The sequence below is a fragment of the Chiloscyllium plagiosum genome, unplaced genomic scaffold, assembly GCF_037043375.1.
Source record: "Chiloscyllium plagiosum isolate Xiang-an unplaced genomic scaffold, Cpla_swu_hap1 HiC_scaffold_39, whole genome shotgun sequence".
Taxonomy (NCBI): domain Eukaryota; kingdom Metazoa; phylum Chordata; class Chondrichthyes; order Orectolobiformes; family Hemiscylliidae; genus Chiloscyllium; species Chiloscyllium plagiosum.
Genome location: NW_028270177.1, coordinates 59,748,736 through 59,773,031, shown reverse-complemented (window position 1 = coordinate 59,773,031; position 24,296 = coordinate 59,748,736). Strand labels below are relative to the sequence as shown.

The 24,296-nt window shown below is 40.9% G+C and overlaps 1 gene segment (V, D, J or C); it reads left to right on the top strand.

Moving 5' to 3' along the window:
- The first annotated feature begins 3,042 nt into the window (after positions 1-3,042).
- LOC148138719 (Ig heavy chain C region-like) lies at positions 3,043-21,838 on the top strand. The segment is given in 7 exon segments: positions 3,043-3,148; positions 3,277-3,594; positions 4,363-4,413; positions 15,016-15,321; positions 18,403-18,714; positions 20,658-20,966; positions 21,423-21,838. Coding segments are annotated over 7 exon segments (1,737 nt in total).
- Positions 21,839-24,296: the final 2,458 nt, after the last annotated feature.

The following is a 24,296-nucleotide window of genomic DNA, read 5'->3' as shown; positions in this document are numbered from 1 at the left end:
TTATTTGTGATAGTGTTTGAAGCCAACTAAAATTGAACAATATAGTGGGAGAAGTTCCTTTCATTTCTTTGAACTAGTAACAAGGGATACTGTCTGTGGATCTGGGGTGGCAGGAGGATCTTTCACAGCAGAATGTGAGGGGAACAGAATCATGTTGGAAATCCAGATAGACTGGAACTTGTTTCACTGGAGGGTGAGAGTTCGGGGGGGTGGGGGGTGACCTCATATAAGTTTATAAAGCCATGAGTGGAAAGGTGAATTGCTCTAATTGACATGATTCGTACTGGAAATGTATGAAGCTTTCGTTTCAAAAATATCACATATCAATAAACTACACCTGACCCGACGGTTAGTGATGTGGAAATTAATTGTCTAATTAATGGTGCCAGACGATGCTGGAACAACATCTCTTTATTCAACTAAAGTCAGCAATATACATTCACAATGTGAAAGGCACAAACTGTACTTTTACCCAGATCAGCCAGTTTCATCTGCAGTCAGACACAACTTAAAATTCAGACCATTGCACAGAAGATAGACGAGCTCTCACAACATTGGAAATGATTTTGTTTGATAAAAGAATCCATCGTAGACTTCCTCAGAGCAATTCGTGTCAACAAACTTGTTTTTTTGTGTGTGGGGGTAGCGCACGAAATGTTACTTTAATCCGATTGATGTGAAAAAAATTTGCACCTAAGAAGTTATTTGAAAACGTCTATCACAGTAGATACGCGAGTAAATTTTACAAATCATTGATCTTTTTTGGACTCGAGGAAGATCCACAGTGATATTTTGTAAATGTTTGGAGCTGGGATTGTTTTCAATTTTTGACCCAGATATTGGTGTATTTTCCCCTATGGTGGGGGATTTCAACAATAGGGAACATGTTTTTCCAATGAGTGGAGAAACATTTTAAAAAGGATATCAGAGACACAGAGAATGGTTTGTGTGTGGGATGATTTGGTGGTGGATACTTACAACCTTTAGAAGACATTTGGATAAGTAAATGAATATCAAATGTTTCGATGGATATGGGCCAAGTACACACAGTTGGGATTAGTTTAGTTTGGGATTAGGACTGGCATGGACTGGGTGGACCGAGGGGTCTGTTTCCATGCTGTATCACTACATGACTCTGTGACTATTGATCAATTTTTCTCAATACTAAACAGTGCTGTAGTGATCCTTGAATGAACTGTTGATGTTTAGGTTGTGTCTGAGACTCTGCGAATATTTCCTTCAATGAGAGGAGTGACTAGTTCTCCAAGTTACACAACTGAAAATAAACTTTTCTCCAGCATTGCTGCTGAGTAGATGTGTTTCTGCGGAGGTTGTGGTTATAGTTTGCAGTTGGCTTTCCACCAACTGGTCAACAGTGCGACAAAATATCTTTGATCCACTGCAGAAACTCCACCTATTCCAGTAAATGAAACTGGGAACTCAAGGACCTTTTCTGTAGTCAGCTTAATTGCTGCCAACTATTGTATCTGGCCGATTAAAGGGAAAATGAATCAACTCAAGTAAAATCCTACCAAACAAACTATATTTTCCCATTAACTCACAATGGACACATTTCACTTGGCATTTCTCCCTTTAAAAGGAAAGTCACTGAATACAGCATTCACTGTATGACTATCAGAAAACAGGACATTGAATGCAGTGACGTTCTGGTTAGTTCAGCCTGTTTATTGAGTATCTTTAAAGCTCCTGAAAATGAAGTTAATGGATCCAAAATCCCACATTGAAATAACATTCGTTATCATCTCAAAGTAAATTAACAAATTTGAATTGGTTAAAACTCACATCACTTGTTACACCATTCTCTGATTCATGTATCTCATTAAAACTGAGTGGGCCCTTTATACATGGTTAACACTGGTGTAGTGCAACAGCGAATTTTTGCTGATTTTTATGAGTTAACTGCCCTGTCAGTGCTATCAGTGAGCAGAGAAATGTACTGTTTATAACCTACATTCGTGGTAATTATTACTGTAATACTCTCTAACTTAACCAAACATTCCTGATGTACCCAGACTGTTACATGCAATGGTTTAGACGTTGAGGATTAAAAAAAAAACTTATGGACTGTCTTGTTCTAGTTCATTAGATGCTCTTTCAAAAGTTTACCTAGGTGTTATGTATCACTGCGGACTCACATTTTGTTTCTCAGGCACACAGCTTTCCTTTACTGTGCATTTTAGTGTCGGAGCAATTTGAAAAAAAAATGCAGGGAGAGACATTCTGCAATGTAAGGAGGTGCTTCTCATCTCCGGGTCCAAACTGTTTAGTGACATACACTCACATTCTGAACATAATCACTTTAGATATGCTCTATATTAGGTTGCCGAAACTGAATTTAGAAACGCAGATTAGAAATGGTATGTTATTTGGTAATGTGAGAGAGACTGAGTGACAGCAAAAATAAAGTCATTCATTTTGTTGGCTAATAATATTATTGAAGTTCTTTTTAGCTTTATCTGCTTGTGGTGGAATGTAAGATTAAAGGGAGTTAACTTCTAATTGAATATTCTAAATATAATCACTTTGGACACGCTCTGTATTCAGTTGCCTAAATTGAATTTTGAAATGTTTAGTATGAATTACATGTTATTTTTTAGTGCGACAGAGACTTGCAGTATCCAGGGAAGAAAAGCTCAACTGTTTTATTAGCTAGTAATATGTTTGAACTTTAATTTTAGTTTTATCTGCTTGTGAATGAATGTAGAAATAAAGGGAGCTAACTTCCAGTTGAATTTGTTTTTTTTTTAACAAAATGCATGCAACTATCATGTGAAACAGACCTGAAGCTACTCAAATTTACTTCCAAAGAAGCTATTCAGCAAAAGAAATATCCCAAGATGTGTATGTGTCCATGTTTAAGCAGAACCTCATGTAAAGACATGATCCCATGTGTTCGGGCTGTCCAAGCTGATACCAGGATCCAGTCTCAGCCTCCAGCAGGAAACCAACATGCGGAAGCTGTAAGCCTGCCCCTTCCGATGGCCATATAAATCCTGGGCACTGGACCGTATTTCAACACTCCTGGGTCGGCTCTGTTTAGAAAGATCTTAGCAGAACCGCTTCCCACAAGTTATCAGAATGATTGTGTCGACACTTTTTCTCAGTTTGTTACTGACTTTCTTATCATGTGAGTGTTTTTTGTTCAAGTCTCTCTTTGTGACTGTCTCAATGTTAGTCTACAGCAGGAATATAAAAGACTCAGCCATCATTTCATCAGCATTAATGCTCATGGTTTATTTGTTTTCTTTTTTAAAGGTGTCCAGTCGGAGGTTGTTTTGACCCAGCCAGAGGCAGAGACTGGCCGTCCCGCAGGCAGCCTGAATCTGACCTGTAAAACCAGCGGGTTCGATCTTAGCAGCTACAGCATGTACTGGGTCCGACAGGTTCCCGGACAGGGTCTGGAGTGGCTGCTTTGGTACTATAGTTCATCCAGCAGTAACTATGCACCAGCGATTAAGGGTCGATTTACTGCGTCCAAAGACACTTCAAACAACATTTTCGCGTTGGACATGGGGAACCTGAAGATCGAAGACACCGCCATCTATTACTGTGCAAAAGATAAGGGTCACAGTGTTGTGCACAGCGACATCCTCATACAAAAACCACTGACAAGTGTTTATCTCAAATTGGTGATTTCCAGCATGGCAGGAGCGAGAAATAATGTGAGATGCAATTTAAACGCAATCCAGTAGTGCTAGTTTGTACAAATGTATAATTTTTTTCTACCTTCTTCGTGTTGATTGTCAAGTTAAATGCAGACCAAACCTGGAAAAGTATTCCAAGCTTTCAAAATGCAATGGATAGTAAAAGCTGGAATAATGCACCAAATCATTTTTAGAGGAGTGTGAATCACTGCTTTCTAGGAAGTGAAGAAATTCTCTGCATTTTACAGTTTACAGTCTGTCATAGTATTTGACACAACGTGTCTCACAGTGATATAACTGGGGTGACACTGCAATTATGATCAATACAAAAACCTATTCAGCCTCCATTGTTTGAAACTAGTCAGTGATTACTTCTACAAACCGTCTTAACTTGCACTGCAGTATTAGTCCTGTGCGGTTTAATGCCAGTATCACTATTTAATTTGTAAAAGTGTTGGGTAATTATCGATACACCAGTTGGGGATTTTGAGAATCAGCTCATGTGTTACTCTGTGAAGTATAAAACAGTATTAACTTTAATCAAGAATGTTCAGAATTCACTAGCGCAATTATGTGATGAAGATTTATCGTGACTTTATTTTGTCTGTGGTTCTGAAAATTTAAAATGATGGTAGATTTTTGATTTGTTTTATACAGAGCTAGTTATTGTGTGACCCAGTCCAGAGAATGTAACACTGTGACTATCTTGGCTCCTGGGGCCAAGGGACCATGGTGACAGTGACTTCAGGTAAGACCCTTGACCTTTCTTAGTGACTTTTTAAAAACTTTCTATTCATGTGACTAATTTCTGAATTAAATGAAACTCAGATTCTGTGCTGAGTTTGGTTTGGTTCGGATTGATTTTTGTTCAGACTGATTACAGACTTCAGTTAAGGCTCAGCAAATAGTTACAGTGGGGATGATGGAGTCAGTTACTCGGTGTATCTCTTTTTTTGATCAGATGGGCATTCTGTGTGGCTGGGTTACTTGAAACACCTAATGTCTCTTAATCAGTCAGCTATAAATAATGTTTAATGTCAGTGACACCCTGACTGTGAGTTTTATTATCAACAACAAACGCTAAGAAATCAAAGATGTTCGAGACATTACTAAACATGATTAAAATATGCTAAAATATCATTATTCACTTCGTGAATATATGTTCTTACCCTGATTATATTTTCGCATTTATTTTGTTAATTAGTTGATGACAAGCAGGTTAGAAACTGTCATAAAATTTTCTTGCGGTGCTATATTGCATTCTGTTGATGAGATTCTGAATTTGTTTTACTTGATTCTGTTGAATTGAGTTGATTGGATTTTGGCTTTGTTTTCGTTGATTCGGTTTGAACTGTGTTGATTGGATTCTGACTTTGTTTTTACTTGGTTTTGTTGAATTGTGTTGATTGGCTTTTGAAATTGTTTTATTTGATTCTGTTGAATTGAATTGTTTGGATTTTGATTATGTTTCATTCAAATCTGTTGTTTTGAGTTGATTGGATTCTGATTTTATTTTCCTTGATTCTGTTGAATTGAGTTGATTGGATCTTATTCAGTTTGTGAAATTGATCAGCGTTTTTATGCTTTCTGTAATCGGTGTTTTCTTTCTGGTGAGGAGATTGACTCTCTGGATTACTTTTCATTACCAATATTTGTGAAGATCTTTGGCTTTTCATGAATCATTTCTGCATTTGTTAAACTTATATGACACATTTTTCTCTGCTTGATTGAAAACATTACACCCATTTGTAACGGTCTGAAAAACAACTTAAGGCAGAAACCCGGAAGTGTGAGAAATGAAAAAAAAACGAGTTTTTAATGCATTGACTTTTTAAAAAAAACTCAGTTCTAATTGTAAACTAACTGAATTTTGTTTTGAGTAGCCTCATTCAAAATAAAATTTGGGACTAAAATCTGAAACTGCAGAATTGGTCAGATTATGTAATTGAAACTAACTTAAAATTATAATGTGATAATATTTGTCCAATCAATAATTTTGTTTTGACCATGAAGTGATTAATCAATATATGCCTTCAACCGCTCTACTGTGCGCTGCACAAGATTGTCATGATCAGGAAGGGTGTACAGGTTGGAAATAAATTGAACTGTTGCCAGAAACGTTACAGCTTTAAGTGTTAAGTCCCCTCACAAACAAGGCTGCTGTTATGACTTGTTATTTCTATTCAACTTAATCATTAGTTTGCTGGATTCTGAGCAGCTTTGTTTTTTTTTTGTGAGGTTACATCATGTTCTTGGTTCTGTTGAAAATGTTTGCAGAGCTAGTTCCACTGCAAACACACCGTGTTGTGATCTGGTGATCGTTGATCTGTTGAGGAGGGACTGTGCTTGGGTAACATTAAATGTGTTATATTTGGGAAACTGTTTTTGGTTTTTACATTGTTTTTGCAATGTTAACACGGTTGGTGACAGTGAACCGCTCCAGGTTCCTCATTCAATGCAATCAGCATGTGAGGTGAAATTTCATAAAGCCTATTATTAAGTGAAAGACAAATCGCAAAGGTTTTAGAAATGAAGGGAAAACAGATACCTTTGGGCGCCATTTTTACTTAAAAGTAATAATTAAGGATTAATCTAATCCATGCTTTACAATCCAAATTCAGAACCCCACTATCTAGTTCAATCACAAGGTCTGTCTTTAAACAGTTTACAAGTCATAGAGAAATATAAATAGAATTCCAAAAGTCTAATGTTCTAATAGTTCTTACTGTTGAGCAAAAATGCCATGACTGTGTTATAATTGATCAAGAAACACCTTTCAATTCCGCTGTACACTACATACATATTTTTCTGGCTGGAAAAGATCATTGGCAAAGACCATTTGGAAATTCTGCTCAGTTCTATGAAGAACAGGTCAGTTTCACTGCTTTGATCAGTTTCACACGTAATTTGAGTTAATTAATTGTTATGTCCCTGATTAAACTGGATTTACAGGATAAAAATAAAACATTAACTGAATTATTTAATCTGCACAGTGCTTTAGGTGTTCCCAATCTGTGCATTTTTAATAAATAGTTACATTTTCCAACAAAATATCAACTGAGGAGTCATTCTTTCGAAACAACTTAGTGAATTATGTGACTAAGGCCAAATTTCGAATGAATTAAAATAATCCACTCATGACCTCGCAGGGCAGCATGGTGGCTCAGTGCCAGGGTCCCAAATTCGATTCCACCCTCGGGTGACTGCCTGTGTGGAGTTTGCACATTCTCCCTGTGTCTGCGTGGGTTTCCTTCGGACTCTCTGGTTTCCTCCCACAGTCCAAAAGATGTGCAGGTCAGGTGATTGGCTGTGCTAAATTGCACACAGTGTACAGGGATGTGTAGGTTAGGGTGCATTAGTCAGGGGTAAATATACATTAGGGGGAATGGGTCTGGGTGGGCTACTTACTGTCCAGAGGGTCAGAGTGGAATTGTTGGGCCAAATGGCCTGTTTCGATACTGTAGGAACCCTACTCTTAAAACCATGGGAGTGCTTGCTGCAAACGCAGAGAATTCATTTTACATCGATGTGTTCAGACGGATGCAGAGTTCACAAATTTGCAGAAGACATGAACTAGAGGATAACAGAGCACATTGTTTATTCAGACACTGAAAAGAGAGTAATATTTATTTTAATTAATATACTTGACCGATTTATTGCAATGTAGCGATTGGAAGGAATCTGCTCACATTAGTTAAGTGTGACAATCATTTAGATTAGATTTCCTGCAGTATGTATCGGGCCATTTGGCCCAACAAGTCCATACCGACCCTCTGAAGAGTAACCCACCCAGACCCATTCCCATTCCCCTGACTAATGCACCTAACACGATGGACGATACAGCATGACCAGTTCACCTGACATGCACATCTTTGGATTGTGGGAGGAAACCCACACAGACACAGGGGAGATTGTGTAAACTCCACATAGGCAGCCACCCGAGGCTGGAACCGAGCCTGGGTACCTGGATCTGTGAGGCAGCAGTGCCCACATTTACTTAGACATCCGCTAAAGCGGGCAACTCCAGACAGAAGCATGTTTTCAATTCATACCATTTTAAACATTTTCGTTCATTAAAAGCAGTTAACAAGAAAATGACCTTGCCCTAATTCCTTCAACAGAAATGCTTTCCACACTGGAATGCAGTATTGACTTTATGCAGTGCATGCAAAATCTCCACAGTTCAAGGAACGTTTTAAGAATATGTAAAAATAATTTAGAGAATAATCCATTTCCTCAGTATCTGTGCTTTAATTGGCGATATTTCCCACCTCAATAATTTTGTTAAACACAATGACTTATTAAGTTTATTAACTCAGTGGTTATTTATGTTCATTGTGAACACATTCTTGTTCACATTAATCCTCTGGTTAGTTCCTCTGATGAATGTTCAATTACAGTGAATGTATTTGACGTGAGGAGTTGAGCAATGTATCCTCTAGGATTAAGTCTGTTGTGCAGTTTGTTTCAGTGCTATGTCTGACTAACTTGTCAATGGTCCTGACCATTTGTAAATTGTCCAGTTCGGATACCTGAATCTCAGACAGTTCAATTTTATCTTGAGCTTCAAAACCACTTTTATCTGCCAGAAATACAATATTCGATTAGGTGCCCCAGAATTGAGAGCCCTGACTAAGTTGTTCCAATCAGAACGAACATTTCAGGAACAAAAGGCAGATAGCAAGAGTTTTGAAATTGGTTGTTGGCAACAAGAGATATTTGATTGAGCGAGGCAGAGGGAAATATGCTGTATATTTTCTTTGTGCCTCAGTTATGCAGGACATATTCCGTGGCACAATGTAGAATCAGAATTTTTTTGCATCTTATTATTTGAAAACCTATTATCAGCTTTTAATGTCACTGGCAACGGTCATATTACACTTCAAAACATTTTAATCTTTTCCAAACTAAGTCGACCGTCTGGTGCAGCAACATTCACAGGGGAAAGAGGAAGGGAGTTCTAGGTTGGAATCCAGTGACAGTGAATTGATGGCAATGCAATTCCTAGATTTATTCCTCTGTAGTTCCCATAGAGTTTGAACAATTTGGAGCTGCTGTCAAAGCATTCTTCGATAAATGTTGAAATGTTACTTTCATTGTACAAACATTCTGGAACAATCCCTGGTTGTTGGAAGGTGATAATAACTAACATGGTTTATGTATTGTCAAAACATGTGGGCTGTGTTCTCCGTGATAGTGTCAAGCTCATTGTATTCAGGTCTGTTGTGATGTTGTAGTAGTGTCCCTGATTCTGTGCCAGGTGGCCTGTGTTCACTTACAACCTGTTAGAGAGGTATGTAACACAATCTCTTATCAGATTACTTCAGTGCAAGAAAGCAGATTGACATGTCTGGGTGTTTGTTGGAATTCCACTCACAGAGGCCAATGAAATCTATTCAATCGCTGTCCTGACTTGTGTCTCTTAGATATTAAACAGAATTTTGGTGGTTAGCAGCTTTTTCCAGATCAATATTTGTTCACAAGCTTTTGAGCATCGCTAGATGGGGTTAATGGAGTAAGTGCTCAAAGAAATCCCAGCTTTTGATCTGCTGTTCTAACAATATAATTTATAACTAATCCAGAATGAATCATTTTCGAAGCATATTTGATGAGATTAGGCTTCGGCTGGTTTACTTTATATTAAACCAGTGCTGTAGCTGAATTTGATTGTTCATTACGCTGGGAGTTCCGCTGAATCCAACACTTGCTGCAGATGGTGATAGCTTTTCAGTTGGTCTTCAATTGCTATCTCAGACCATCCAGTACCTCTGCTAAGAATTCTTTTTCCAACAGGAGTCAAGCCAACGTAATCACTGTTTATCTCAACAGGTGTGAGCTCTTGTGCCAAAAACATGAAAACAATTTGGTGAAGGGGGGGGGGGGGTGGCGGGGGGTCTCTGGATGCGAAAGGTTAACCTTGCCTTCTCTCCCCAGGAGCTGCTAGACCTGCTGAGTTTCTTCAGAAATTTCTGTCTTTATTTTGGTTTTCTAGCATTTAAAGTTTGTTGTTTCATTGAAAAAAGTTCTGTTCGATGAAACACGTTCTTCAGAGAAAAGATGCATTTGAACAAATTGCGAATGTTCAGAGATATTAAATATCAGAGAATCATTGAATTGGAGCGCCCTGATCACGAGCTGTAGTTTCACAAGAAACTATTATGAAGTAACAACACACTCCAGAGCGCAGTGGCTGCTGTAATTGGGTGGAAGTTATTTTGATCACTCAGATAGAGAATGTCAATGACCCCGTTCCAAATAATCAACAGAAGGTTTTTTTTACAGCATGTGTGAAACAATTAATTTGTTGAAATATTTTAATAAAAAGTGTTCACCACCAGTGCTAGCTTAATGAATGACACAATGATAGGAAGGTAGGAGCAAGAGGAGGGCACTCAGCCCCTCGAGCTGTTCCACCACTTACTTCGATCATGGAGCATCTGTGAGCTAAATCCACAGGTCTCCCTTTGGCTAAAACTCTTCAACACCTTTTATTAACAAGCAAAAACTGTCCCAGATTTACTGATTCGACTGCCCGAAACAAAGGGAGACACCATTTCTGGAAGACATTCCTGTGAGTACTGTGACACAATGAGGCTGGAATTAATTGCTCATGAAAGTAAACTTTCAATCTCTGACAATTTCCAATTGAAACATCCCAATCATCATATTTCTTTAATTTAACACTGTACCTCCCTGGAATAAAGAAATATAATGTGTGATTGCCTTGCTAAAAATGAGGGAAGCTTCATTCCTATTGTATGGTTAAGAAATAGCTCTGTTCATTCAGTGAAAACACAGTCAAATCACGCAAAAGGAAACCACGTCATCTTGTGTAGACACACAAGTGCCTCAAATAATTTTCAATTCTTCCAGTGGTTGTTTGAATCTCTAGACAGGTGTGGAAGTGTCAGACTTTTTATATCGCCTTGAGAAACCAGTTATCATCAGCCTATTTGAATTGCTGAAGTTTGTGTGGTATTACCACATTCACAGCGCTGTTAGGAAGTGAGTCCCATGGCTGTGATTGAGGAAGAGGAAACGGCAGAGAAATAGTTGAGAGTCAAGTTGAAGTCTAATTTGGAGGAGAGCTTTCAGGTGAAGCATTTACACGCATGTGCGCCCTTATCCTCAAGGATCACAGCTTTGGAACATGCTGCCAAAGGGACATGTCAGCATGCAAACTGGGAGCTGAAGAAGGCCCCGCGGCCCCTGTAGAATGCTATTCCATTCATGGGATCATCATTAATCTTGCTGCTCACCAGTCTTCCCAACACACCGATTACATTGAACCTGATTGTTTACTGTCCAGCAAAAGAATGGTGAAACTTTGGAATTCTCCACCACAGAAATTGATTCAGGACAAAACATTAAATGATTTCAATAAGGAGATAGATTCCTTCAATCCTTAAAAAAATGCTCCGGATATGTGGGAGAAAGTTCAACAGGGTACAATATTGGTTGAAAGCCATGAAAACATTGAATGGGACATGGTTTGTAAGTTTGCACGTAACACCAACATTGGTGGTATAATTGGCAGTGAAAGTTATCCAAACGTACAATGAGATCTTGATTAGCTGGGCCAATGGGCTGAGGAGTGGCAGATGGAGTGTAATTTAAATGAATACGACGTGTTGCTTTTTGAGAAGACAAATCAGGTCACAACTTACAGAGTTAATGGTAGGGCACTGGATAGTGATGTTGAACACAGGGCCCTGAGGGTCCAGACTTATAGAGTCTTACAGAGTTCATGGTAAGGCACTGGGTAGTGATATTGAACACTGAGGACCCTGAGGGTTCAGACTCATAGATTCTTGAAAGCGTTGTCTCAAGTAGCTAGTGTGTTGAAGGCATTTGGCACATGTACCTTCATTGGTCAGAGAGCACTGAGTGCAGGAGTTGGAGCTTCATGTTGTACCTGTCCAAAACATTGAAATGAACTGCCAGAGGAAGTGGTAAATGCAGAGATAGGTCCAACATTTAGAAGACATTTGAACAGCTCCAGGAACTGGATAGGTCTGGATGGATATGGGCCAAAGGCAGGCAAGTGGAATTAGTTTAATTTGGGAACTCTGGTCAGCATGGATGAGCTGGACCAAAGGAACTGCTTCTGTGCTGTATGACTTTATGACTCACTGACTTTATGGTGGAGTGGGCTCAAAGTTGGAAGGTGGTGAGCAAGTGAGGGGCAAGATTGGGCATGTGGGAGAGTTTGGGCTGATAGGCTGTGAGGTGTTGGCTGGCTGCTGGGTAAGCTTGCATGCACTCTGTCTGGCAAGGTGGCATCAAGGTAAATGGTAATGGTCACAGGATAATTTGGTCGAATTGTGCTTGGTAGGTGAGGGGTAGTTTGAGCTGAAATGCAGGAGGTCTGTCTTTGCCAGGCTGGTTTATGGAGAGGTGAGCAGCATGCCGGGCTGGTTAGTGTAGAGGTAGGCAGGATGCCAGGCTGGTTAGTGTTGAGGTGGGCAGGATGCCAGGCTGGTTAGTGCAGAGGTGGGCAGTGTGCCAGGCTGGTTAGTGCAGAGGTGGGCAGAGTGCCAGGCTGGTTAGTGTAGAGGTGGGCAGTGTGCCAGGCTGGTTAGTGTAGAGGTGGGCAGTGTGCCAGGCTGGTTAGTGTAGTGGTGGGCAGAGTGCCAGGCTGGTTAGTGCAGAGGTGGGCAGGATGCCAGGCTGGTTAGTGTAGAGGTGGGCAGTGTGCCGGGCTGGTTAGTGTAGAGGTGGGCAGAGTGCCAGGCTGGTTAGTGCAGAGGTGGGCAGGATGCCAGGCTGGTTAGTGCAGAGGTGGGCAGGATGCCAGGCTGGTTAGTGCAGAGGTGGGCAGTGTTCCAGGCTGGTTAGTGTAGAGGTGCGCAGAGTGCCAGGATGTTTCGGGGGTAGAAGGTCACTGTAATGAAGTGACAGGGGACGTGTTGTCAAAATGCAAAGCTCGGAGTCTGGCAAAATGGTAGGTGGTAAAGGACAGATGCGAAAGGAGCTGGGATGCAATGTGCACAGGTTGACTTGGGTAAGGTGAGAGGTCAGTGATCATGGACTGGGGTCATGTCTTGGGTAGTGGGCTTTTGTCCGAGGTTGTGAAAATGATGGTGCCAGTTCCAGTCAGGGCCAGATTCACCATGGGCCAGGTGCAGGGCGGCAGGAGTGTAAATGAGTGAAAGGAATTGAGATCATATGTCCATCTGGAATATAGAACATAGAACATTACGGTGCAGTACAGGCCCTTCAGCCCTCAATGTTGCGCTGGCCTGTGGAACCAATCTGAAGCCTATCTATCCTACGCGATTCCATTTACATTCATATGTTTATCCAATGACCTTTAAAATGGCCTTAAAGTTGGCGAGTGTACTATTGTTGCAGGCAGTGTGTTCCATGGCCCAACTACTCTCTGAGTAAAGAAACAACCTCTGTCATCTGTCATCTATGTCCTCTCCTGCTAGCCATCACTATTCAAGGAAAAAGACTTTCACTGTCCACTCTCTGTTTATCTTTTATGTCTCAATTAAGTAACCTCTCAACCTTCTTCTCTCAAATAAAAACAGCCTCAAGACCCTCATCCTTTCCTCATTAAACCTTCCCACCATACCAAACAACATCCTGGTAAACCTCCTCTGAACTCTTCCAAAGCTTCCACATTCTCCCTATAATGTGGTGACCAGAACAGTACACAATACTCCCAAGTGCAGCCACACCAGAGTTTTGTACAGCCGCAGCCTAACCTCATGGTTCTGAAACTCATTCCCTCTATCGGTGAAAGCCAACACAAAGTATGCCTTCTTAACAACTCTATCAAACTGGCTGGCAACTTTTAGGGATCTATGTACATGGACACCGAGATCTCTCTGCTCAGCTACACTACCAATATGGATTGCCTTGGATGTGTTTCGTGTGATAGGGGTTGTGTGTTCCGGGCATGAATGGGTGTATAGCAGGGTAGGGTTTGTCAATGTGAGTGGGAATTTAGGTCTAGACAGAATAAGTGCAGTGGTTAGTCTGAGACATGAGGTTTGGTGGTGAACTGTGTGTCAGTTTGATAGTTATTAAAGTTAAAGATTACTTGTTCATTTCTCAAATCATATTTACGTAAATACTCAGCTGTAACACTCCAAAGTCTCTGAACCTTACTGGTCCTCCATTTTTCAGAGGCCTACAGAATTCAGATAATTGTAAATGAGATGTTTCAACTTCCAGACAATTGGCATGAGTTCAGCCCTGACAGCCATCCTCCCCGTCCCAGTGCTCAGCTCCTGCCTGTGCTGCTGCTGCAGTGACCTCCCTCCCAGAGAGAACATTCTGCCTTGCATTGATAAGTGAGGAAGGCTCACTGGACCTGATTTCCAAGTATGGGGACGGCAAACACGAGGGGACACAACTTTAAAGAGAGGGGAGATAGGTATAAGACAGATGTCAGAGGTAGTTTCTTTACTTATTGAGTAATAAGGGTATGGAATGCTTTGCCTGCAACGGTAGTAGATTCGCCAAGTTTAAGTACATTTAAGTCGTCATTGGGCTAACATATGGACGTACATGGGATAGTGTAGGTGGGATGGGCTTCAGATTAGTATGACAGGGCAGCGCAACATCGAGGGCCGAAGGGCCTGTACTGCGCTGTAATGTTCTATGTTCTATGATTCACTCTGACTTCTCTCCGGGGGTACGGCCAGCTGTTGGGTATTTCCAGCAGCACGGCACCTCGTGGGGCAGCACGCTGGTTCCATGGTTAGTGCTGCTGCCTCACAGTGCTAGGGACTCAGGTTCCATTCCAGCCTCGGGTGACTGTCTGTGTGGAGTTGGCACTTTCTCCCCATGTCTGTGTGCGTTTCCTCCCACACTCCAAAGATGTGCAAGTTGTGGGAATTGCAAATGTTGTGTTCAGTGATTGGGAGTTTCGGTGCATTAGTCAGGGTTAACTGTAGCATAATAGGGTAGGGGAATGGGTCTGGATGCGTTACTTTCCAGAGGGTGGGTGTGGACTTGTTGGGCCAAATGGCCTGTTTGCACACACTGTAGAATTTCGATGAATCTGCATTTCCTTGGTTTGTAGTTTGTGAAACGTCTCTGCTCTTCACAGCAATCCAGTGAAAGTATCACTTGCTGAGATCTTCAAACAGTTACTGGGGTGGGATCAGGATGTTCTTCCTAAATTATATGGTAATGGTCAAGATCGAGGGCATGTTTCTAAAGAGGGAACCAATGATCATGATCAGCAACTGGTAGGAAACAAAAAAAAAACCCAGTTATGCTCTCGACTTCAGCGGGAGCATACTGGCAAACGTTTACACTGAGGATACATTTGAGTAACTGATAAGGTCAAATTAACAGAAACTAACATGCTCAATTGGTCATTCTGTTGTAGAGACACCATCGCTCCCCACACTTTATGGCCTGGTCTCCTCCTGTCAGGAGCACAACACCGGTTCTGTGATCTTTGGTTGTTTGGCGATGGACTATTCCCCTGACGTCACCAAGGTAACCTGGAAGAAAGGTGGGGAGCTAATCACGACTGGATTGAAGACTTACCCATCAGTGAGAAACAAGAAGGGAACCTACACCCTGAGCAGCCAGTTAACCCTGCCCGGGTCAGCGGTAGATTGCCCCAGCAAAATCTCCTGTGAGGTTCAACACAGCGGGACACACAAGAGCAAAGAAATGCCATGTCCAGGTACGTGTTGTAGGAACTGAGATAAACAGATCATCTGTGATTAACATGAATAAGGCATTATTTATAACCGTTTTCATAGATTCACCTTACACAGCACAGGAAAAAGGCCCTTTGATCCACCCAATTCACGCCTACCAATAACAGCCACCTAACTATTCCAGTCTCATGTGCCAGCCTTGTGTGACTTGCCCTTGCAAGGATACTTCATACTTATAATGAGGGGCTCAGTCTCTACATGACTTATAGGTGCTGAGCTCCAGGCTAACACCACCCTCTGTTTGATTTTGTTTTCCCCTGAGATCCACTTGGAACCTCCTGGCCTTACCTTCACCCTGTGCCCCTGAGGCATTGATCTCTCCATCAAGGGGAAAGGTTTCATCCAGTTTACCATGTCTATGCCTAAAATAATTCTAGACATCATGATAATCTTCTCCCTAATTCTCCTCTGCTCCAAGGAAAACCCCTGTCTATCTAAACTAGTTTCATAACAAAAACCCTCCAACCCAGGCAATATCCTGGCAAATCTCATCAATACTGCCTTCAGTGTAATCACATTCCTTCCATAACATGCACACAACGCTTCAGTATGGCCTAACCAGTGTTTTATTAAGTTCCAGTATCATCTCACCACTCTTCATTGTCAATGTCTAGGCTAATAAAAGCAAATATCCTCCCACCTTCTTAGCCTCTTTATCCAGACGACACAGTACTATAGGGGATCGGTGGGTACATGCACCAAAGATCCTCAGGCCTTTCCAGGGTTCCACCATTCAAAACGTCATACCTCACAGATTCTTCTGCCGATTTACGTCATCTTACATTTATTCAGAATAATTTCCATTTGCAACTTTTCTCTTCACATACAATCAACCCTTTTATATCCTCCTGCAATCTAAAGCCATTATGCTCATGACTTACCAACATGACAGTTTTCATTTCATCTGTGAATTCACTGGTTAATCCTCCTAAATTTGAATCTCAATCATTGGTATGTAAGAGAAATAGCACGGAAATCAACACTAATCCCTACAGAACACCAGGAGACATAGATTTCCAGTCACGCAGACACCCGATGACTATTATCCCCTGCTCCCACCACTCAGCCAGTTCTAGATCCAATCTGTCAAATTAACTCGGATCCCATTGGCTCTGATTATTGCTATCATCTGGACATCGAATTATCTCTATGAAAACTACTATCAAATTGTTACACGTGACTTCCTCTCAATAAAACCGTGCTGAAAATTGTTGATTTATCTTGCAAATGAAGACTAATTTCACTTCTCAATAGTTTCCTTACCACTGAGACTAGCTTGACAGATCTGTGTTTTCATTATTTATCCCTTCCTTCGTCCTGCATAACAGTGCAACATTGGCTGATCTACACTCACTTGGCACAACTGCTGTGGCCAGACAGGAATTCTAAATTATTGTCAGCGACCCAACTATTTCATCCTTTGCATCGCTCAACCGCTTGGTATACTTTTCACCTGCCCTGGAAATATAACCACTTTTCATTCAGCAAGACAACACAGAACGTCATGTCATGTGTCCTAATTTCTGAAAGTACATCACAACACCCCTCCATGATTTCTGTCCCCACACTGTCCCTCTTACTAGTGAACACTGACAGAACACATTCGTTTTGACCACAACCAAATCCTCCGGCTCCACTCCAATAATAACACTTAATGGGCATTATTGTTTCCCGAATAATTCTTTTATTATAAATGAGTCTGTAACTTTTAAAAATATTTTCCTTTATTTTGACTGCTATTATTTTCTCATGATCCCTTTTGCTCTTCTAATTCCTTTGTCTTTCAAACTCCCCCTTGCACGTTCTGTACTCCATATTAGTTTCTATTGTTTTGAGATTTCAGTATAGACCGGAAGCCTTCCTTGTTTCTCTTTATCTCTCCCTCCATGCCCTTTGGTGTCCAGAGCCCGCTGCATTCTTGGTCCCACGCAGTGGCTTCCTGGGAAATGTCCTCCCTGTGATTTTCCTACCTCTTTTTTAAATGTGTCACACTGCTCTGACTCAGATTTACCAATAAGTGTCAGCTTCCAGTCCACTCTGGTCAAGCCATTACCTGATCTTACTAAAACTGTCCTTCCCCTTTTCAGAACTTTGGGCCAATTTCTATTCCTTTGCAGTACAATCTGAAATCCAACTGATTCACGATCACTGTCTGCAAAGTGCTCCACCATTGATGTTTTACCCACTGGGTCGACTTCATTCCCTAAAGTTAAGTTCAGGTTCACCCCTCTCTTGCAAGGTCTGGATTAAAATTCTCTGTATTAAACACATACTTTGTTCAAATATGCTCCAGGGGGCATTTTCAGAATTGTGCTCCCTCTAAATTTTTGACAAAGTGAATATCCAAGCCTATGCTGAGGAAGTTAAAAACCTCTTTTCATTCCCGTATTTAATTTACATGTCTCTGAAATTTGCCCATGTATTTGCACTTGGTCTTTTGGACCTATAGTAAGGTCTATCGTGCTCTCCCAGTAGTTACGTTTGCTGTATTTTGGTTTTGAAGTACTGTCCATTTGCCTTTGTTCAAGGAGGTATCCATGATTTCATTTCTCTTTACAGCCTAAAATACTCTTGTCAGAATTGCGACAGAAGCAACATTCTGTACCGCACACCCACGCCCCCATCATTTTCCCTCTTTCCCTGTCTCGCCTGAAGGCACCAAATCCTGGAATATTGAATAGCCACTCCTGCCCGGCTCTCAATGTCTCCGTGATAGCAACTGTGTCATTTCCTCATATATGCCGGTAATTAATCTGTCTTGTTCATCAGACTCTGTCATTAAAACGAATACCATCCAACGTTGCTATCTCCCTTCTGATTTAACCGGCCTATAGTTTCTCTGCCTCTTTGACTCACTTGCAGTGTCCTATAATTTTAGCCTTTCACATTGTCCTGCTGATCTTTCTGTGTGGATCCTAGCTTCTCCAGCACTCTGCACAATTATGATTCTTGTATCCATTAACCACAAGAAACCTTGATATATGAGAACTGATTGTATTTGTTATGAAATTCGTCGGATAATGTATGCGATGTATTTCCTAAAGGTCCAGACATTCTCCCACCAACTCTTCTCCTAACTGTGAGCTCCAGTGAAGACATCGCAAGCAGCAAGTTTGCAACCGTCGTCTGTTCAATCATCGAGTTCCATCCGAAGTCAATCTCCGTGAGTTGGTTGAAAAATGGCCGACCCTTGGATTCTGGCTTCTTCACGTCTCCCGTGTGTGAGGCGGACGGGAACTTCTCGGTGACGAGTCGGCTGATGGTCCCTTATGGTGAATGGTTCAACAGCGCGGTCTATACCTGCCAGGTCACTCATGGAGAGAACACTCAAAGTAAAAACATCACTGCACTCCAGGGTAAGAGACACAGACTGAGAGAGCTACAAATCACTCTGAACTCTGATGTGAATCAAACACACTAATTTATCAGGCGGAGTAAACAGCACGGTACAGCTTCTCATTTCCCAACATGCCACGTATCTCATTTCAGTTTGAGTGTTACATTAGCATTGCTCATAATTCAACCTTTTGGCAAGTCAGAAAAGCAGGTTTCCTCTCTGTTGAAGATAGATATATAGACAGTGAGCTTTGTTAAATAGTTTGTTGCCTGACCATGCTGGGAGAGGCATTCAGAGTGCTGAATCCTTGCCTGGTAGCCGCTTCGAGGATAGGTTTGGGGTGGAGGGGGGATATTGGAGAGATATCTGATTGAAACATAGAAAATACTGAGAGACTGAGGTCGAGTGAATGTGGAATAGGTGTTTGACTGGTAGGCGAGACTAGGACCCAAGGGCACAGTCTCAGGGTCAAAGGGGCACCGTTTAGAACTGAGATGGGGTGGGTTTCTTCAGCCAGAGAGTGATGAGTCTGTGGAACATGTTGCTGCAGAGTGCTGTGGAGGCCAGGCCATTGTGTGTACTCAAGCCAGAGATAGATTGGCTCTTGTTTAGTACGGGGAGAAGGCAGGAGAATGGCTTTAGCCCGAAATGTCGATTTCCCTGCTCGTCGGATGCTGCCTGACCTGCTGTGCTTTTCCAGCATCATTCTGATCTAAACTCTGGATTGGCCGAACAGCCTTATTCTGAACCTCTATCAAATTGACGTGGTTAAAATATGCAGTGACCCTTACTTGAGAATAAATCAAAATGCGTTCAATGCTTCATTCCCTGCTCAGGAATGACCTGTTGGTTGGACATTGTACGACATCGATTTTTATCTGGTACTGAGCTCTTTAACTTCATTTATGGGATCAGACCACAGACCAAGTGGGTATCACATTTGATGAACTGGGATAAATGTGATCTCACTGAGCTTCTTTAAGATGCTCTCTGTAATTAGTGGATGAGGCAGGAGAATAAATTCTGGTGGGAATGCTACAATAGGGATGAATGAACTAGGAACTTGAGACAGGCTGATTTAGCCTGTTTGGGGTGGCGATGTTCACACAGTGAGTAGTGGATGTCTATAAAATTAGTGACATTTCCATCGCGTTTGTAGATTAATTTAAGACGCTTTTGTTTATTTTTTTTCTCTCCTGCTCTATGAAGAAATTAAAAAATGCAGCTTGGTAAATAAAGTGAAAGTACAGACCAGTTATGAACTAACTGAATGGAGGGAAAGACTTAAGGAGATGGGTGTCCTTCTCGATATCCAATGCTGTACTCAATGTCTTGTTTTCAGATCTATTCCAAACACAGCCCACGAGGAACAATGACATAAATTAGAGAATGACATCACACCAATAACGCAAAGTATTTTTAATCATGTTAAATATAATGAACAGAATTTCCATTGCTGTTCACCGCTCCTGTAACACTTTGGAACTCTGCAAAGAGAATAGTAATTATTTATTATAATCTGTCCAAAATTTGGGATGTGATTTGGCAGTCAATGTGACCAGCAGCACTTGCACCTAAAGGTTATGAACATGGAAATGAACTCATTATATTCAGATTACTCTTGTCACAAGTATCAATGGATGGTCTTAAGTGAGAGACAAACTCCGAAAGAAAGATAATTCCATGGGTTACATGATGGTATCTTCGATGATTTTACTTTTTTCACAGGTTTCACTTGTTACAAAGCCAGTGTTCTTTCGGAATAATTACACAGGGTATGTTATAGGTAATCACAAATGTTTCACAGATCAAAATACATCAACAATAGTAAGCATCGTTTCAGCAATAGTTGGATTTGCCATTTTGAAGGTGGTGTCTTCACCCTGTGAAGGAGTAATCTGAAGATTGGCTGTTTGTATCAGAAAGGGGCATTTTTCATTGACTTTGATTTTTGTTTCATAGAAGATACCGAGTGCCACCCGAACACCGTTAAAATCCTCCCACCGCCAGTAGAACAAGTCTTACTGGAGGCGACGGTGACGTTAACCTGCGTTGTGTCCAATCTTCCTTCTGGAGTCAATGTGACCTGGAAACAAGAAAAGAAGCCTCTGAAATCAGAGATTGCTGAGCAGCCTGGACAGAATCCCGACAGCGTGATCAGCAAATTAGACATTTCTACTGAAGCCTGGCTGAGTGGCGTTACTTTTGAATGTGTGGTGTACCATCAGAATCTACCGACTCCGCTGAGAGACTCCATCCACAAGGAGAAAGGTGAGCAGTGAGATGAAAGCACAAAGGATCCCATGTGTAATCCAGATCCAGTTACATCAATGGCAAGCTTTGATTGGAAATGAACCAACACCGTTAGGGGCATTAATGATGCATCTGAAGGCAGGATAGCTAAGTAGCTGATTCAGAAAAAAGATGGACCAAAGGATATTGTACTCTGATTAAGTCAGATAAGGTGGGAAGAAGCCTGGGTTGTGACGTCACTATCAGCAATGACAAATGACCAGAATGTCCTCGTTGTGGGCTGGAAACATGGAGGCAACTTTCACATTAAACTTTACTCTTTTTAATGAACAGTATGTGTACCATACTGCTCCTTTAGAAAACGAAAGTGAATAAATCCCAAATTAAACATGGCGTATTTTAATATTTAGTGAAATTGTGATATTGGTTCAGGATTTTTTTGGTTGATTTATATTTGTCTCAAATATTCTGCAGTGATTAATCCGCTGGAGCCATCAGTGTCGGTCCTTCTGCCACCAACAGAAGAAATCTCCGCTCAGAGGTTTCTCTCCCTCACCTGTTTAGTGAGAGGTTTCTCCCCCCGAGAGATCTTCGTCAAGTGGACAAACAATGACAAGCCGGTGAATCCCAGTAACTACATGAACACCGAGGTGATGGCGGAGAGCGACAACACTTCCTTCTTCATCTACAGCCTGTTATCCATTACAGCGGAGGAGTGGGCCAGCGGTGCTTCTTACTCCTGTGTGGTGGGACATGAAGCGATTCCATTGAAGATCATCAACAGAACAGTCGATAAATCCAGCGGTAAACCGAGTTTTGTAAACATTTCACTTGCACTGATGGACACTGTTAATTCATGTCAATAAAAATCTCAAAGTTGCATTTAATAATTCAACAGAAGTAATGAAGTGTTTTTTTTCCTCCAGTTGTGAGTTAAATACTGAATTAGTTGTTTCTCACTCTGACTTACATTGCATCTGTGTAGTTAAAGTGGATTATTAACAGGTCTGTAACAAGTGTCTTGTGCAGTTAATGTTCTCTGCTCAGATACACCCTGGGTCAGAGATAGAGTAAAGCTCACTCATTGCAGGATTCTGCCAAGGACGTTATCCATCCTAAATCCCTCTGTGACAAAATCTGACAATGTCCATTTTATGTCAAGGGTAGGGCACGAGTTTTGAACTTGGTGTTTTGATTCCCCCAATTCTTACAAAATTCATGTCAGTTTTAAACTGCCAAATTGCACCAATTAGAAATGTAAATTTAAGACACTTTAAAATTAAATTTGATTGGAACATACCAATCGTAAAGAGTGCAGAACAGTTTGAATGAAACCTTTGTTTCTGGGGATCTTGCGCCAGCGCATGAGTTGACACAGTGTATCTTCACTTTCACACCAAAGAGAATCAACAGATAAGTTGTTGTGGAGCAGAGGGGAGGGGAACGATGAATGGTCTGTCCTCTTGCTCCCTGTGCAGAGTTTTCATGGTGGATGTCCTGTGTAATGTAACCCAGTTGCGAACAGGAACAGTCAGCTTCTTGCTTACTGTCCAAAGATTTAACATTTCCATGCAAAACAATACCTTTGAAGCATGTTAGACACGCTTGGCTCTGTTAACAAATGATAACATTGATTCCCATAATCCAAAACTGGTCTTTGCATCGTCCCAGTTTGAATTCCATAGTTTTGTCTCAGTTTTCTGGAACACATGGGATCAATTCTGGTATTCGAATACCTGATATCATTTTGTTTCACATACAGAACACAAGTAGACATTTTCTAATAAACATATTCAGAAATGTTATCTCCGGGGCAGTGGGGATTTGAACTCACGCCTTTTCTCTCAGAGACAGAAGTTCTATCACTGCAACAGAGGAGTTGCTCATAAAACGCTTATCTCTGTACAACGATGGGAAATGTTTCCTGCAACACCAAGGTCAAAATCTAATTATGGGGAATGCATTAAAATTAGAACAATATATTAGAATAATAAAAATTGCAGTCTGGTATAAGAACAGATACAGAGAGATGATCGCAAATACACACGTAATGACACATATGCGGGCTCTCACCTAAAGACACATATTTATGTGCACACTCAAATGTGCATATAGATAAGATGTCACACACGCATACTCGCACAGAGCCACACATGCAAGTGGTACTTGAACACTCACCTAAGCTCATACAAAAACTCACATACACCGACAGAAAATCATTTGCACAAATGAACAGGAGTACTCACATATAACCATGAGAAACATAGACACACGGTAACACACAAATGGGCATGAATACATGTACATTCATACAGCACAATGCGTACAGACATACACACATGAACACACAGATACAAAATCTGAAAAATGTCCTCCCACATGTCAACTCACACAGGCACGTAAGTGCACAGAGATAAACATTAATATCATTATTTTCCCATTTTCAGAATCACAAACAAACGATGACAGAGGCAGCTTAATTAGTTATTTTTAAACCACATTGATCAGCATGTATACAATATCACACGCACACACAAATTCAGAGTCTCACATGCAGACACACAAGTGCATAGATGAACAAATAGAGGGGCGTTTATTAAATAAGGATAATGGGCACAAGGATCAGCAAGTATCCACAAACAATAGCACAAACAAGCTGATCAGGAGATGGTTTGGGAAAGATTGCCACACAAGCAATCATCATCATATAAATATAAACATCCATCAAAACATAACATTGCATGCTAACATTTATTAAGCATAAACATGAAAATAACCCAGTGTAGGTAGGATCTGAAACAGACACATAAGCACACATTTTAGATAGCACTAATGAAAAGTGAACACTCACAAAGACATTACAAGATAAGCATAGGCAGCAAGGAAGTGGCATATTAGCATGAAGATGCTTACACACTGGGAAAAGACCAAAATTAAGGTGCACAAACACATGAGCACACCAGCAGTAAAGGAACAGGAATATGTTTATTCATGCACAGACTCCAACATGGGCTAGAGAGAAGTAAGAGACTCTCATAACCACATACACAAACATTAAAGGGAAACCAGACACACCAAGCAGTAGATCAAATAAATTAAGGGACACACGTACAAAAACATATTCCTAAATATACAGATCCTTCAAACTAAAATATGAAGCAATGTCCTGACTGTGATGTCACTTATATTCATGATTTGCCAAGCAATTGGTCACCAATACAAAAGATGAGAATCACATTTGAACTTTTATTCAGTGATGGCCACAATTTTCAACCAAAGTGCTGTCACAGCCTATATTTAAAATATAATGATATAATTAAAATCATCATTCGTAATAAGCATTCCTCA